The sequence below is a fragment of the Argopecten irradians genome, chromosome 5 (genome assembly GCF_041381155.1).
Source record: "Argopecten irradians isolate NY chromosome 5, Ai_NY, whole genome shotgun sequence".
In the NCBI taxonomy this organism is placed as follows: Eukaryota; Metazoa; Mollusca; class Bivalvia; order Pectinida; family Pectinidae; genus Argopecten; species Argopecten irradians.
In genome coordinates, this window is record NC_091138.1 from 43,221,891 (window position 1) to 43,234,457 (window position 12,567).

The 12,567-nt window shown below is 34.5% G+C and overlaps 2 protein-coding genes across 2 annotated transcripts; both read left to right on the forward strand.

The window, feature by feature from the left end:
* The first annotated feature begins 5,709 nt into the window (after positions 1 to 5,709).
* Positions 5,710 to 6,069, forward strand: LOC138324436 (uncharacterized). The gene has a single exon (XM_069269502.1). The coding sequence runs from the start codon at positions 5,710 to 5,712 to the stop codon at positions 6,067 to 6,069; it is 360 nt and encodes a 119-aa protein (XP_069125603.1).
* A 3,416-nt stretch (positions 6,070 to 9,485) lies between these two features.
* On the forward strand, positions 9,486 to 12,222 carry LOC138323950 (ragulator complex protein LAMTOR3-B-like). Its single transcript, XM_069268906.1, has 6 exons — positions 9,486 to 9,543; positions 9,913 to 9,947; positions 10,714 to 10,772; positions 11,179 to 11,312; positions 11,620 to 11,683; positions 11,961 to 12,222. The coding sequence occupies exons 1-6, from the start codon at positions 9,535 to 9,537 to the stop codon at positions 12,032 to 12,034; spliced, it is 375 nt and encodes a 124-aa protein (XP_069125007.1). The 5' UTR covers positions 9,486 to 9,534; the 3' UTR covers positions 12,035 to 12,222.
* The last annotated feature ends 345 nt before the right edge of the window (positions 12,223 to 12,567 follow it).

The following is a 12,567-nucleotide window of genomic DNA, read 5'->3' on the forward strand; positions in this document are numbered from 1 at the left end:
GTTTACCCAGGCTCTACAACAAACATGTACATGTATCTAATAAGAATGGTACTTTTGTGTTTCAAACTCATAAACCTATATGATTTTTAAAAGCTGAAGTATATTTGTTTGTCTTAATAAACTTCCATAGAAACAATTCTAAAATCACATATTATATAAAGATACTGCCTCCATTCTCATAAAGCCGTGCAAACACAGAAGGCAACGATTCTGCCCTATGGCCATCTATCGATGGTCACCTTGAGGTATACTGTATAGCTGGACACTGTGGCTTACAGGTATGACAAGTTTTAATTATTGGACCATGACGCAATATACGGTCAAGATAACTTGCGGGGTTGGGATCATAAACATATTGTGTGTACCGGTAATTAAGAATCAAAACAAGCTGAATTGGATACTTGTAGGTAGACTATAGCTACGTCATAAAGTGTGAAGTGGATTTATTCTGCATTATCTTTTAAAGACGTTCAGTTTTTAATAAAGAATATGTAATTAAGCTATTTTTACGTACAATACTTTTAGAACTTAAAATAGCGAAGAAAAATATTATAAAAGTGTATATTTTATGAAGGACGATGTACAAGGGTGTCGCTAGAAAACCGATTGATAGGGACCAAATCTTTTTATTTAAAAGCTATATGTATTACCCGGTATATGATTGTATTACTAATAGCTTAAATTATAAAAGAAAAAGTGTCTCAAAAGCACAGTAGGACTGGTTTTTGCCGTAGCTGCAAGATTGTAGTAAGACTTTTAGACAGAAAATGGTGTCGTCTTAGTAGGCCGGGTACGTATATTCGTTCTAGTTTTTGCCGCAATTCAAAGTTGTTTTTGACTTGTATTTACTATTTCATGTAAATGATATATATATATATATATTTAATGCAATTTACCCATAAAACATTGACTTTTGAAAACGTAATATAGACAATTTAAGATATGAAATGGAAACTACTGATATAAAATTAAATAGACATATACTTAATGAATACAAATTAATCTTTATTACTTTTTTGCAGTGAAAAGGTTTTATTCATGTATACTAAAAAAATATCGTATTATATAGTTATATATACTGTACATTAAATTGTAATTTAAAAAAAAAAAAAAAAAAAAAAAACCACTAAAAAATTATAATTACGTATCATTTCAAATTGAAGAACGTATTCTTCCCCGATCCCTAACTATAACACATCACCTTGTCTGTATAGGTCTGAATGTACCTGGACACGATGTCCACCTGTAGTGGACACCGTGTTCACACGTAGTGCACTCCGTGTCTACCTGTAGTCTAAATCTTGTACACTCCGTGTCTACCTGTAGTCTAAATCTTGTGCACTCCGTGTCTACCTGTAGTCTAAACCTAGTGCACTCCGTGTCTACCTGTAGTCTAAACCTCGTGCACTCCGTGTGCACAAGGGTGTAACCTTTAGTCTACTACCAACTGTAGTTGTCAATTCGAACATGGCGACAATAAATATATTGGCTATAATGGTGACCTATCTATACATGCATACTTTTGTCTAGTTCAACCAAACGGGTGATACTGGCGTAGCATGCGAAGCCAACAAGAGTCTGGCTGAACGAGTTGTAGTATACATGTACTTTACCAATCTCTCCCAGGACTCATTGCGGTCCTTACATTCACCTCGTGATATTGTGGGGACCGCAATGCACCCTGGGAGAGATTGATACTTTACAGCTCTCTATGACTTCCGGGTAGGGAGCCTTCATTTCTGGGCCTTTGTTGAAATCCCGTTGCTTTACAAAATATCTTATAAGATATCTTATATGTTAAATAAGATATCTTTTTATATCATATGATATATCTCATATACTATATAAGATATCGTATATTTTAATCAAGATATCTTATATATATGCAGTAAATGACATGTTGGCTTGCCATAAACTACACATAATATACAATCTTTGTTTTACAACCTACATAGAACTTTCCTTTGTAACTTTCTATTGTAAATAAAATGTCAAAAAGTAATCAATTACATTTCGAAGACATTTTTGGACATTATAAAGCTTACAACTATCGGTGTTTTCACAATGTGTACATTTAAAGATACACTTTTATTTTTGTGTGTGCGTTTTCTAATGTTAGACGTATGCAATTACAGTAGATATAGTTTGTCTCCGTCGGCGATGTTGCAATTGTAATTATCATACAAGAATATCATTCATGTAGTCTTTTTTTTAATTTTTTTTTATTTATTTTTTTCCATGTTTTCCCAACTTTGATCGTATGATATACTAGTACCATGAAATTCAGTACTTTTTGCTCCATGTTTCTTGCTTTCGCATGACTTTCAATAGGTTCAATTATCTTAATATTGAGATATGTTCAAAGAATATTCTACCTTATTCTCAAGAAAGAATTTCTTACTATGCACCCACTTTATTATGTTCCAATGAAGCATGTAATGTAAGGAGATATACATGTATGAAGCATATATTGTTATAAGCTGAAGTATGCCTTAATCTTCATTTAATTAAAATATGTTATTTTAAGTGAAAAGAACTCCTTTTTTATGTGTTTATTTATCATTTTTACAACACAGCATCAAAATCAGGTCCAAATTGCTACGCTTATGACACATATAATGGTTAATTGTCACTTTTATGTAACGACCACAAGCAATGACCTTTGCATAGATTCTTTATAGAAAATGAAGATCGGATCTAATTTGGTTTCTCAGATTAATATATATTTGTGCAGCTTCATATCCAGTGACTGGGCAAGACCAGTCATTTACAGGATATTTCAAATATGTCTCTATCACAGGGATGGCTCTCCTTGTAACACATCCAGATTCACACTCACGCACGTCTTCTCGATTGATGGGTACAAGTTTGTCTTCTGCTTGGTACAACTCCGGTTGGGAATGCAAGAGTATAGGACGTCCTCCTTGGCTATTTTGTCTTTCTGTTTGGCCGCATTCTATGAGAGTTCCAGGAATATTGAATCTGATCGAGATCATCCTAAAATATGAATAGCATTCATAAAACAAAGTAATGAAAGTACTTATGTGAAGCGATTGTTACCGGTAAAGAAATGCAGCAAAATGATGTGAATCTATGTATTAATATATAATCAACTGAAGTGGGACTCAATATTCTTACCAAACGTACACAAGTTCTTTTAAATGCTTTTCACTGGGCGTATGAATATATCAGATATGGTAAAAATATAGTCCGTGGTCATTTTTCATTATATTAAAAAGCTGTTTCACAAGTCATGTCAGAAAATATAATCATTTTGGCCTATGCTCTGTGGAATATCAAATAACATTTTTCTCTTAGATATTGTTATAGATGTTACCGGAAAACGACTGCAATTACGACGATTCAGGTTCTATCACACAACGCTTGAATGACAGTTCCCCTAGTTTTCTGGGGATAGATACTTCCTTTTTTAATTACCTGAATGATTTCCATGAAGCAAAATCTAACCAATTCTGTGTCCAATTGATCTCCCGTAAACTCTCCGTCTTCTTTCAATAGGTGCAAAATATCAATGTAATACTGCATACAGTTTTTTCGAAGAAATCCCCACCATGCCTCTATCCTTTGGTTTGTGACGCTGGTACCAGAAATAAAGCTTCGTTCTCCGGCAAATCTGTCCGTGTCGTGTCTCCGTAAGAATGTTTGTGGTGTTTTAATATGGATGTTTTCAGTTCCCATGTCTGCCCTTATTTTCCTTGGACAGCCACCCATTTCCATAACAGCACGCATATAGTATCCCAGTATTACTTTTGGATTATTGTTTGTATGATATGCTTCTAACCATATAATATTTCTGGAGAAACCATCAATACACCCACTAATAGTGATGCCGAAAGGTTTAACCTTATCATACCCATCAACATGCCAAATTTCATTCGATCCATTGCTGCGATACTGACGACGAACTAGCCTGTGTTTTCTACGAGCTTCAACACCTTCGGGGTCTAAGAAATTGAGAAGTTCACGGACAGATTTTTGGGTTATAACTAGTCCGTGTTGTAAGCATTTGCTGTGCATCCACCGGTAGCCAACAAGCTGGCCAGAAGTTTCCAATTGTTCTTCGATAAATAAAGCAACCGTCCATATATCCGTTTGTCTGCTTCGTCTTCTCAGTTTTTGCTTCCTTAATAGTCTTCGTAAATGTCTCTGACTGATATATATTCCGTGATTCTGTTATTCCTTTTGGCTAAAGCCGAGATCGAAATATACACCAATATACTCATCCATCCTTTGCTGTTTTACTTACTGAGCTTATTACTAGCTTACCATTTGGCATATTGCCTGTACGTATGGTCATTATGCCAGATAGTTAATTTGCCCGGGTATATTATTATCTTTTTGCCCGAGCAGATTATTATTTTGCATGGGCAGATTATTATTTTGCCCGAGCAGATTATTATTTTTATTTTGCCCGAGCAGATTATTATTTTGCCCGAGCAGATTATTATTTTGCCGGGGCAGATTGCTATTTTTTTGTCTGATGTCCTAAATACGCTTCCGTAGCAACAAGAAGTCAAAGCGCTAGACGACGATATATCAGCTGATCTCAGTGACAATGATATGCTTCTGAAAAGGTTTTGTAAACAAATTGATAAGGCTGCGATGGAGTGTTTACCGCAAAAGACGCATAGACCTTATTTGAAACCATATTGGAAAGACGGTCATGTAAAATCAGCACACACGCTTATGCGAGAACAACGTATCATATGGATCGCACATGGTCAACCGCGCGGATTCTGCTATGCATCATACGCTAAATATAAAGAAGCAAAACGAAACTTTAGGAAAGAGATGAATAAGGCAAGAGAAGCTTACTTAAACAAGCAATATGAAGATCTTATGACGGCCGCAGAACTAGACGTCGGAACATTTTTCAAGGTAGTGGGCTCAAAGAATATCCGAAAAGAATCATGTAACGAGCTGCGTGTTAATGGCGAGATAGTACGAGATCCTGATACACTCAGAGATATCTGGTACCAACACTATAAGCATTTAAGTAGTCCTATAAGCAGGGCTCACTTTGATGAAGAGTTTAAAACCCATATTGAATCAGAAGTGGCAAATCTTCATGTGCAGTCATACAATCTTGGATACACCAATTACTAGTGAAGACATTTTGTTTGAACTGAAATCAATGAAAAGAGGAAAAGCGGCTGGACATGACAAGATATCTGTTGAATATCTTCAATGTTTGTCAGGCATTATTGTGGAATTATTGGCAAAAATATTTAACAACATTATACGAACCGAAGTCTGCCCGGATCATTTCAAGTTAGGAATAGTTATAACGTTATATAAAGGAAACAATAAAGACAGACTTGACGTCAACAGTTATAGGGATATAACCTTAATGTCGGTAATTCAAAAGCTTTTCGAGAAAATAATTTACAGACGTTTACTTATATTTTCGGAGATTAACAATTTTCCCTCTAAATTCCAACAAGGATTTCGCCGGGGATGTGGTAGTATTACGGCAGGATTCATTCTAAATGAAAGTATATCTAGCTATATGGAAACGTCATCTCCGGTATGTGTAGCATTTTTAGACAATCAAAAAGCCTTTAACAGTGTTTGGATAGCAGGCCTCTTCTACAAACTATACCAGCTCGGAGTCAACTCGAAAACATGGAGACTTTTGTATAACTCCTTTCAAAATATGAAAGCTATATGGTACTATATGGCGGGAAAATGTCGGAAACCTACTTCGTCAAACAAGGCGTCGGTCAAGGCCGCATCATATCTGCCTGGATGTTTCTCGTCATGATTGACAGCTTAGCGCATGAATTGGACGACTCTCGAAATGGAATAGTTGTGGAAAATATACATATTCCATGTATACTTCTTGCGGACGATACTTGTGTCATATCTGGAAGCAATACCACACTGCAACGACTCCTCGATATCGTATACAACTACTCACGGAAATGGAGGCTCAGCTACAATTCTACTAAAAGTGCAGCAGTAATATTTCGTACAGAGAGAAGAAGAGTCGATTTAGGAAAATATAAAGTATCACTTGGTGAAGAACAACTTCCTATGGAAAGATAAAAAATATACGCGGGCATTACTTTCAACGAAAACCTCAAAAGCGACCTCGCTATGCAGGAGTCGACTGCCAAGAATAGGAGGAAATTGAACAGCTTCATTTCGATAGGAATTCACAAAAATGGAATGAACCCTATCTCAAGTGTTTCAATATGGAAAAAGTGATTTTACCATCTCTCTTATTCGGATGTGAACTGTGGAGTAATTTTTCCAACACCACGTTAAACGATATGGAAATATTTCAGCGTCAAGCCGCGCGCAGAATACAAGAATTCGACACCCGCTCTCCGAAAGCTGTAACTATATCATCATTAGGCCTTAGCGAGATAAATGCAGAAATTCAGAAGTACAAGCTCTTCTTCTGGAATAAGCTTTATACAGGGGATGGCGTCTTTCTATGGAAGCAATTATTTGATGTCAGACTGAAAACATATACGACAAACAACATCAATTCCTTGGGATTTATACCGGATGTGCGCAATATAATGAAAAATTACAATATCGAGATTTTCTTTGGATTGAACAACCCTGACGACGATATTCCTTCAAAGGGACAATGGAAACAGTTCATAAAACGGATAGTACAAAATCGCGAGGAGGAGAAATGGAGAGAATCTTTGGCTGCTAAAGAAAGTCTACACATTTTTGCTAGCGTACATACTAAGCTGGATACACATCCACTGTGGAAGATCTCTAAATTAAGTGTGAAGGATACGTGGCAGATGAGTGACCTTATACACTTATCCTTTGTCTGGGAATGTGTTCCTGTTATTTGCAAATTATGTGGTAAAACGGTAACTGATATAGAAGTACATTTTCTGATAGAATGCCATAGTCTGTTTGCTAAGAGGGATCTAATCCTGGAAATCATTGTTAATTTTCTTCATGTTAATGACTATGTTACATTTACGAACATGAGTGAAACTGATCAAACAAAAATCATCCTTGGCAGGCGATCACAAGATATCGATTTGTCATACGAAAACTGGACAGAAATGATGAAATACATCTCAAAATTGATACCTAAAATGTATGCAAAAATTGTTGAATATTTATAAAAGACTGACGAATCTAAGAAACAACTAGAATATGAACAATAAGTAAACCAGACATAATGTAGCAACGTTGCTCGAACTTGTAAATATTAACGTTTAAGTATTTCACATGAACTGATTCTACACTGCATTTTTTTTCTTCTATGTTCCTTGCTGTTGTAATCTCATAAAAATGAGGAAATAAAGAATATCTATCTATCTATCTATCTATCTATCTATTATCTACATTTGTATATATACAACGAATACAAAATCAATTGGAAATAGGAACAAGTGTCAAAGACACTTATGTAAACCTATCACCATGTATTTTACAGCAATTTATAACTTTGGAACATGATAACACCATTCTTACATGATAACTCACTCACTCGCATTAAAAATTTGGTAATGAATAAAGAAAATATATAACAAATTTAAACTCGAATGAAATTTGTGGGGTGTATTAAATATCTTACATGTAACTATTCAACGGAAGCAAATCTGCCAGTTTTAATTATGTAGTGCTGTACGGCTAAAAATATCGATTTATTATCAGCTGTAGAAAAAGATGCATCTCCAAAAAGAAGAAGATCCAAAGTAACATTGAAATCTAATGAGTGAAGGTAGCGTCGTCTTATTTCATCAAACAGAACACATTCAATCTTTTAAAGGTATCTTAAAGAGGTTCTATGTTAGAGTAATATACATGTAGAATGAACATGTACTTGTGTCAAATTATTTCGCTGGCTATATTCGGTAATACTGTGAAATAACTTACTTTCGAGACTAATTATTTTGGCAATTTCTATTTTAGTCTGGTTCCCTGCTGCGAATGCACCGATAGCTCTGCGCTATTCTTAGACTAAGAATAGCGCAAAGCTATCGGAGCATTCGCAGCAGGGAACCAGACTATTTCTATTTCAAAACTTGTTCGCGGAGATTAAGCTTCGCGGATTTAAAATTGAATTGAAAACATTTTTTTGAATTTAATTGTGCAAGAATTGTGGAAGATATCAATTCGCGGGGATAAACTCACCTTGATCACGAAATTCGCGAAAATAAAATCGCACGAGAAAGAAAGTCTGTTTACAGTATCTGGATCGAATGGACAAGCTATGGCTGAAACGCAGATTAATCTGGTGGTCTTGGTTTCCTCAAGGTCTTTGATCGATTTCCCTACCGACGTCCTAATTGCTGAATTCGACAACTACGACATTGGATGAGCGCTCTCCAGTCATTCATTACTTGAATACAGTATACATTAAATAGTGGACAAGAAAATAGGGTTCGTATATCCAACGAGGTCCTACAGGGTTCAGTACTACAGCCTCTGTTATTTTCAATTCATGCACTTTAATTGTCTGGATTCAAATGTACGATTATACGGCGATTGAATGCTTTTCTTTATAGGGCTTTTCATACTGCAAACTATTGCAAAAATCGATATCCCTACATTTTTTATATAAGTATTGCATTTTCAAAGTTTTACTGGCTACATTATAATTAGCTTTGATTCCATCGATATGGTAAAAAAATATCAAGATATTGAAAATATATTAATTATGTATTTGCAAATGTTATCATTTATTTCAAATTATGCAAAATGCATTCACGAGTTCCACCGCCAAATTAAAATCCTACTCGAATGTGTTACTGTATTAAGAAACATATATACATAGAGATTGGAAACTCCTTCTTTGTCTTTGTTGACAGGCAGAGGGACCTTCGGTTTATAGGCATTTTGCCTTGGCTAACTACTTTTAAGTGTAGTCTTTTAAACATCATATTTTTGCAACAACACAAAGATTAAACATTATATCTTGTATCATGGTTTGACGAGATCAGTTTTCCGATAGATGCTATATAATATGATTTTTAAAATCACGAAAATAAACATTTTTACCTGTTTTTCGAAACTCAGGCATTCAAAACCATTCAAAAAGTGCGTTTTGTTTTATTAATAAATAAGTTAAATTATATCATTTTTTCTTTCCAAAATCGTATTCAAACCATCTGAAAATCACTGAACTTTTACAACGTATCAATGTTATTCTTTTATATTCAACTATTTAAGAATTTATCTTAAAAAAAACTAAACCTAAGAGGTACATGTACATCTACCGATCGTAAAATTGGAGGAGTTGCCAATCTCTATGTTTCTGCTATAATCAAGGACGTAAAAATTGTACATCTCACTTATAAATCCTTGCTGCAGTTAACTCGAAACTATAATAATAATTGCTAGCTTAAAGGATCACACTTAATATAATTAAAAATGAGTGTTATTAAAGACTAAAACAATCTAATACAAAAAAATATTTATTTATTTTAACAGGGGAGATTGGTTATTTTTACAGGGGAGATAACTCGCACTTCTCAAGCTGGTACGGAACTCTTCTAACATAGAAACAAGCAAAGATCATCTGCAAGAATGGCGGAAGTGAGTGTCTGCGAGTACTTTCTGAAACTAATTATTGTTTATATTATCTTTAATACACGTTTGTAATATATTTTCGTTGTTTAAACTCAACAATTTATAAGATATTAGATATTTCTTCATACGTATTGGTAATTTTGCACGCTATAAAAAGACTAAAAAGCATTTGTAAACACTTATGAGCATCGACAGGATCTGTTGATCACATGACAACAAAAGTCATGACCAGCTGACAGCTGAATGTCAATGGACCAGTCATAAGTCAGTAGATCATCGTCGACTGTACACAGTATCTCTATATCATTTTCTAACATTATTACGATATTGCATTGAGTAGGAAATTAAAATGACGTATTTGCATGTATTTTACAGGAAATAAAAGCGCATCTGAACAAGTTGATGAAAACGTGAGTTATAGTACAATAATCACATCAATCTGTTAAAAGTTATTATGTTTTAACACATCGTCGATGCTGCAGGGGTTACTTTCACTTATGTTGTGAATACAACGACAATGATAGTAACCCCTGGAGTATGGAGGGTGGTCCTAACCCTGCTTTGTACATTGTACAAACATGTATCCTTCTGATTAGCCCGAGATACTCTGGCCTTGACACCAGACATAGACATTATGACAGATATATGTCTGGTGTAGGGCCAGAGAGCAGCGCTATATCAAAAGGTGGAACTTGCCGACACCGTTAGGTATCGGGTCAGGTCATACCAAACGGTGTCCGCCAGTTCCACCTTTTGATATAGCACTGCGCTCTGGCCCTACACCAGACATCTTATGATCTATCTGTCATAATGTCTAAGTCTGGTGTGAGGGCCAGATCAGTATCTTGGGCTACTTCTGATAAACATACCTTTATTAAACATTGATTACAAAAAATTGTAATATAACTTTAAAATTGTATTTGCCGTTAGTGTAAAGGGATACAATGCTGACGTTAAAGGTTCATTGTATCACATGTTGAAAAACATTGTTTAATTCATTGAAAAGGGGACTTTTACAACAACACTTCTCCAGAATAGGGGAGGGACACTAATTGGGGGAGGGGCGCTAATTGGGGGGAAGGGGTGCTAATAACAGAGAATACAGTATATCATTGCTGTTTATAAATTGAAGTATTAACCAAAAATAGTAATGGAAATTTGATATTTTTGTTGCAGAGTTACAGGACTTTATGCTATATTAGTAACAGACAGAGATGGCGTTCCAGTTGTCAAGGGTAAGGGAGAAAGTATATATATAAAACAGTATGTATATAATTAAATAGAAGATTTAGACCATTTTGTGTCGCTGGCTAGATATAAGGATCAATTTAAACCACTGACTTATTTCTACTGTAGAAAAATGCATCGACTGCTCTTGTTGAAGCTTTAGTGATCGATGAATGTTACTCTAGCTGAATGGTGTGTAAAGAGTGGTTAGTTTTCACCAGTCTCATTTCAGCATCTAACTGCCTTTTTATAAAATCAATCAACTAGATAGCTTGATGCTGTAGCTTTGCACAAAATCTTCAAAATGCACTTGCTAGCGTATTATGAATTGATCGCTTGCAAAACTCTGGCATCTACAAATAAGGCTTACAGAGCAAATAGTGGAGAAATTAAACTATTCTGTTTTGTTTATAGTGTCGTCAGAGCAGGCACCAGAATTGGCCTTACGCCAAGACTTCCTGTGTACCTTCAGTGCAGGAACAGAGCAAGCCAACAAAATAGGGTTTAAGAAGAATAATGCTGTTGTCTGCATGTACCAAAACTATCAGGTATGAATTAGTCAAAGATGGATTACTTTAGCTAGCAAGTTTTAATTGGTTTTAGTAACTAAAGGATAGCTATGTATGTAGGGGAGGCAATCTCTAAAGATATATAATCAGCCAATTTTAAAAACATGTCAGTCTGTTTGTCACAACACAAATGTTTTGTAAAGTGCATGTTTTAAAAAAGAAATTACAATATATAAACAGATATGAATATATTCATGTACAATACATACTGGTAATTACGTATATAAGGTTTCAGACAAAGAGATTTACTTGTAAAATTTTGATATGTATGCCTTTCTCTTTATAGGTGGTACAAGTAGCTTGCCATCCATTGACTGTGACATATATTGCTGAGAGTGATACAAATACAGGTGAGAATAGTTAATTATCTTAAATTATTGCCAATATTTACTTATAAAAGTATTTGAAATCAATTTAGAAAATTAAAGTATTTGAAATTGATTTAGTAAGCTAAAGTATTTGAAATCAATATAGAAAATAAAAGTATTTGAAGTTAATTTAGAAAACTAAAGTATTTGAAATTGATTTAGAAAATTAAATGCTAGAATTTCAAAATTGCCAATTTGACTATGTGATATTACTGACTTTATGTTTACTAGTAATACACAAATGTATGTATATTCACAGGTTTGCTGTTGAGTTTAAAAGAAGATATGAAGGACATCTTAAATGACATTTCATCTGTAGTCATAACATCATAAACGGGAGTGTTACATATACCAACACAAAAAAGTAGATATATGTGTAAGTTATTATAAAGTAACTGTGAGGATCCGGTTTGGTCCAGTGTTTGAGTAACAACCAGAACATGTGCTTTGTTGTCAGTGATATTGATTGTGTAAGCAAAAATCATTAACATGCTGATCAACCGGAGTTTACTTCCCTTCCTTTCACGGTTAAATGAAAGAGGTTGTACAGAAAGTGGGATTCTGAATGTAAAATTTGTAGAATTTCCATGTGCAATCTTAATTAAGGTGAATATATTATGAAACAATGAAGAACATGTATCTGTTTAAATTGCATTGCAGTTAATGCATGTACATGTTCATATTTTAGCGAAAATTGAATTTTTAACAAGTTTCTGGGTTAATTGCATTTCTGTATGTAGTTAATACACATACTCGAAACTGTGTTTGTAATTTATAAAATGAGTGGTTACAGTATGCATGTTTATGCACTGCATTTATATTAATGAGAGAGAAGTAATACATGGCTTTATTTCATCCTCTTTGGA

Bases quoted from the DNA above. Each gene is read 5' to 3' on its own strand.
- LOC138323950 (XM_069268906.1), top strand. The intron at 10,773-11,178 runs GTAAGGGAGAAA...TTTTGTTTATAG, and splicing joins TGGCGTTCCAGTTGTCAAGG to TGTCGTCAGAGCAGGCACCA. The intron at 11,313-11,619 runs GTATGAATTAGT...TTCTCTTTATAG, and splicing joins GCATGTACCAAAACTATCAG to GTGGTACAAGTAGCTTGCCA.
- LOC138324436 (XM_069269502.1), top strand. From the start codon at position 5,710: ATGTCGGAAACCTACTTCGTCAAACAAGGCGTCGGTCAAGGCCGCATC.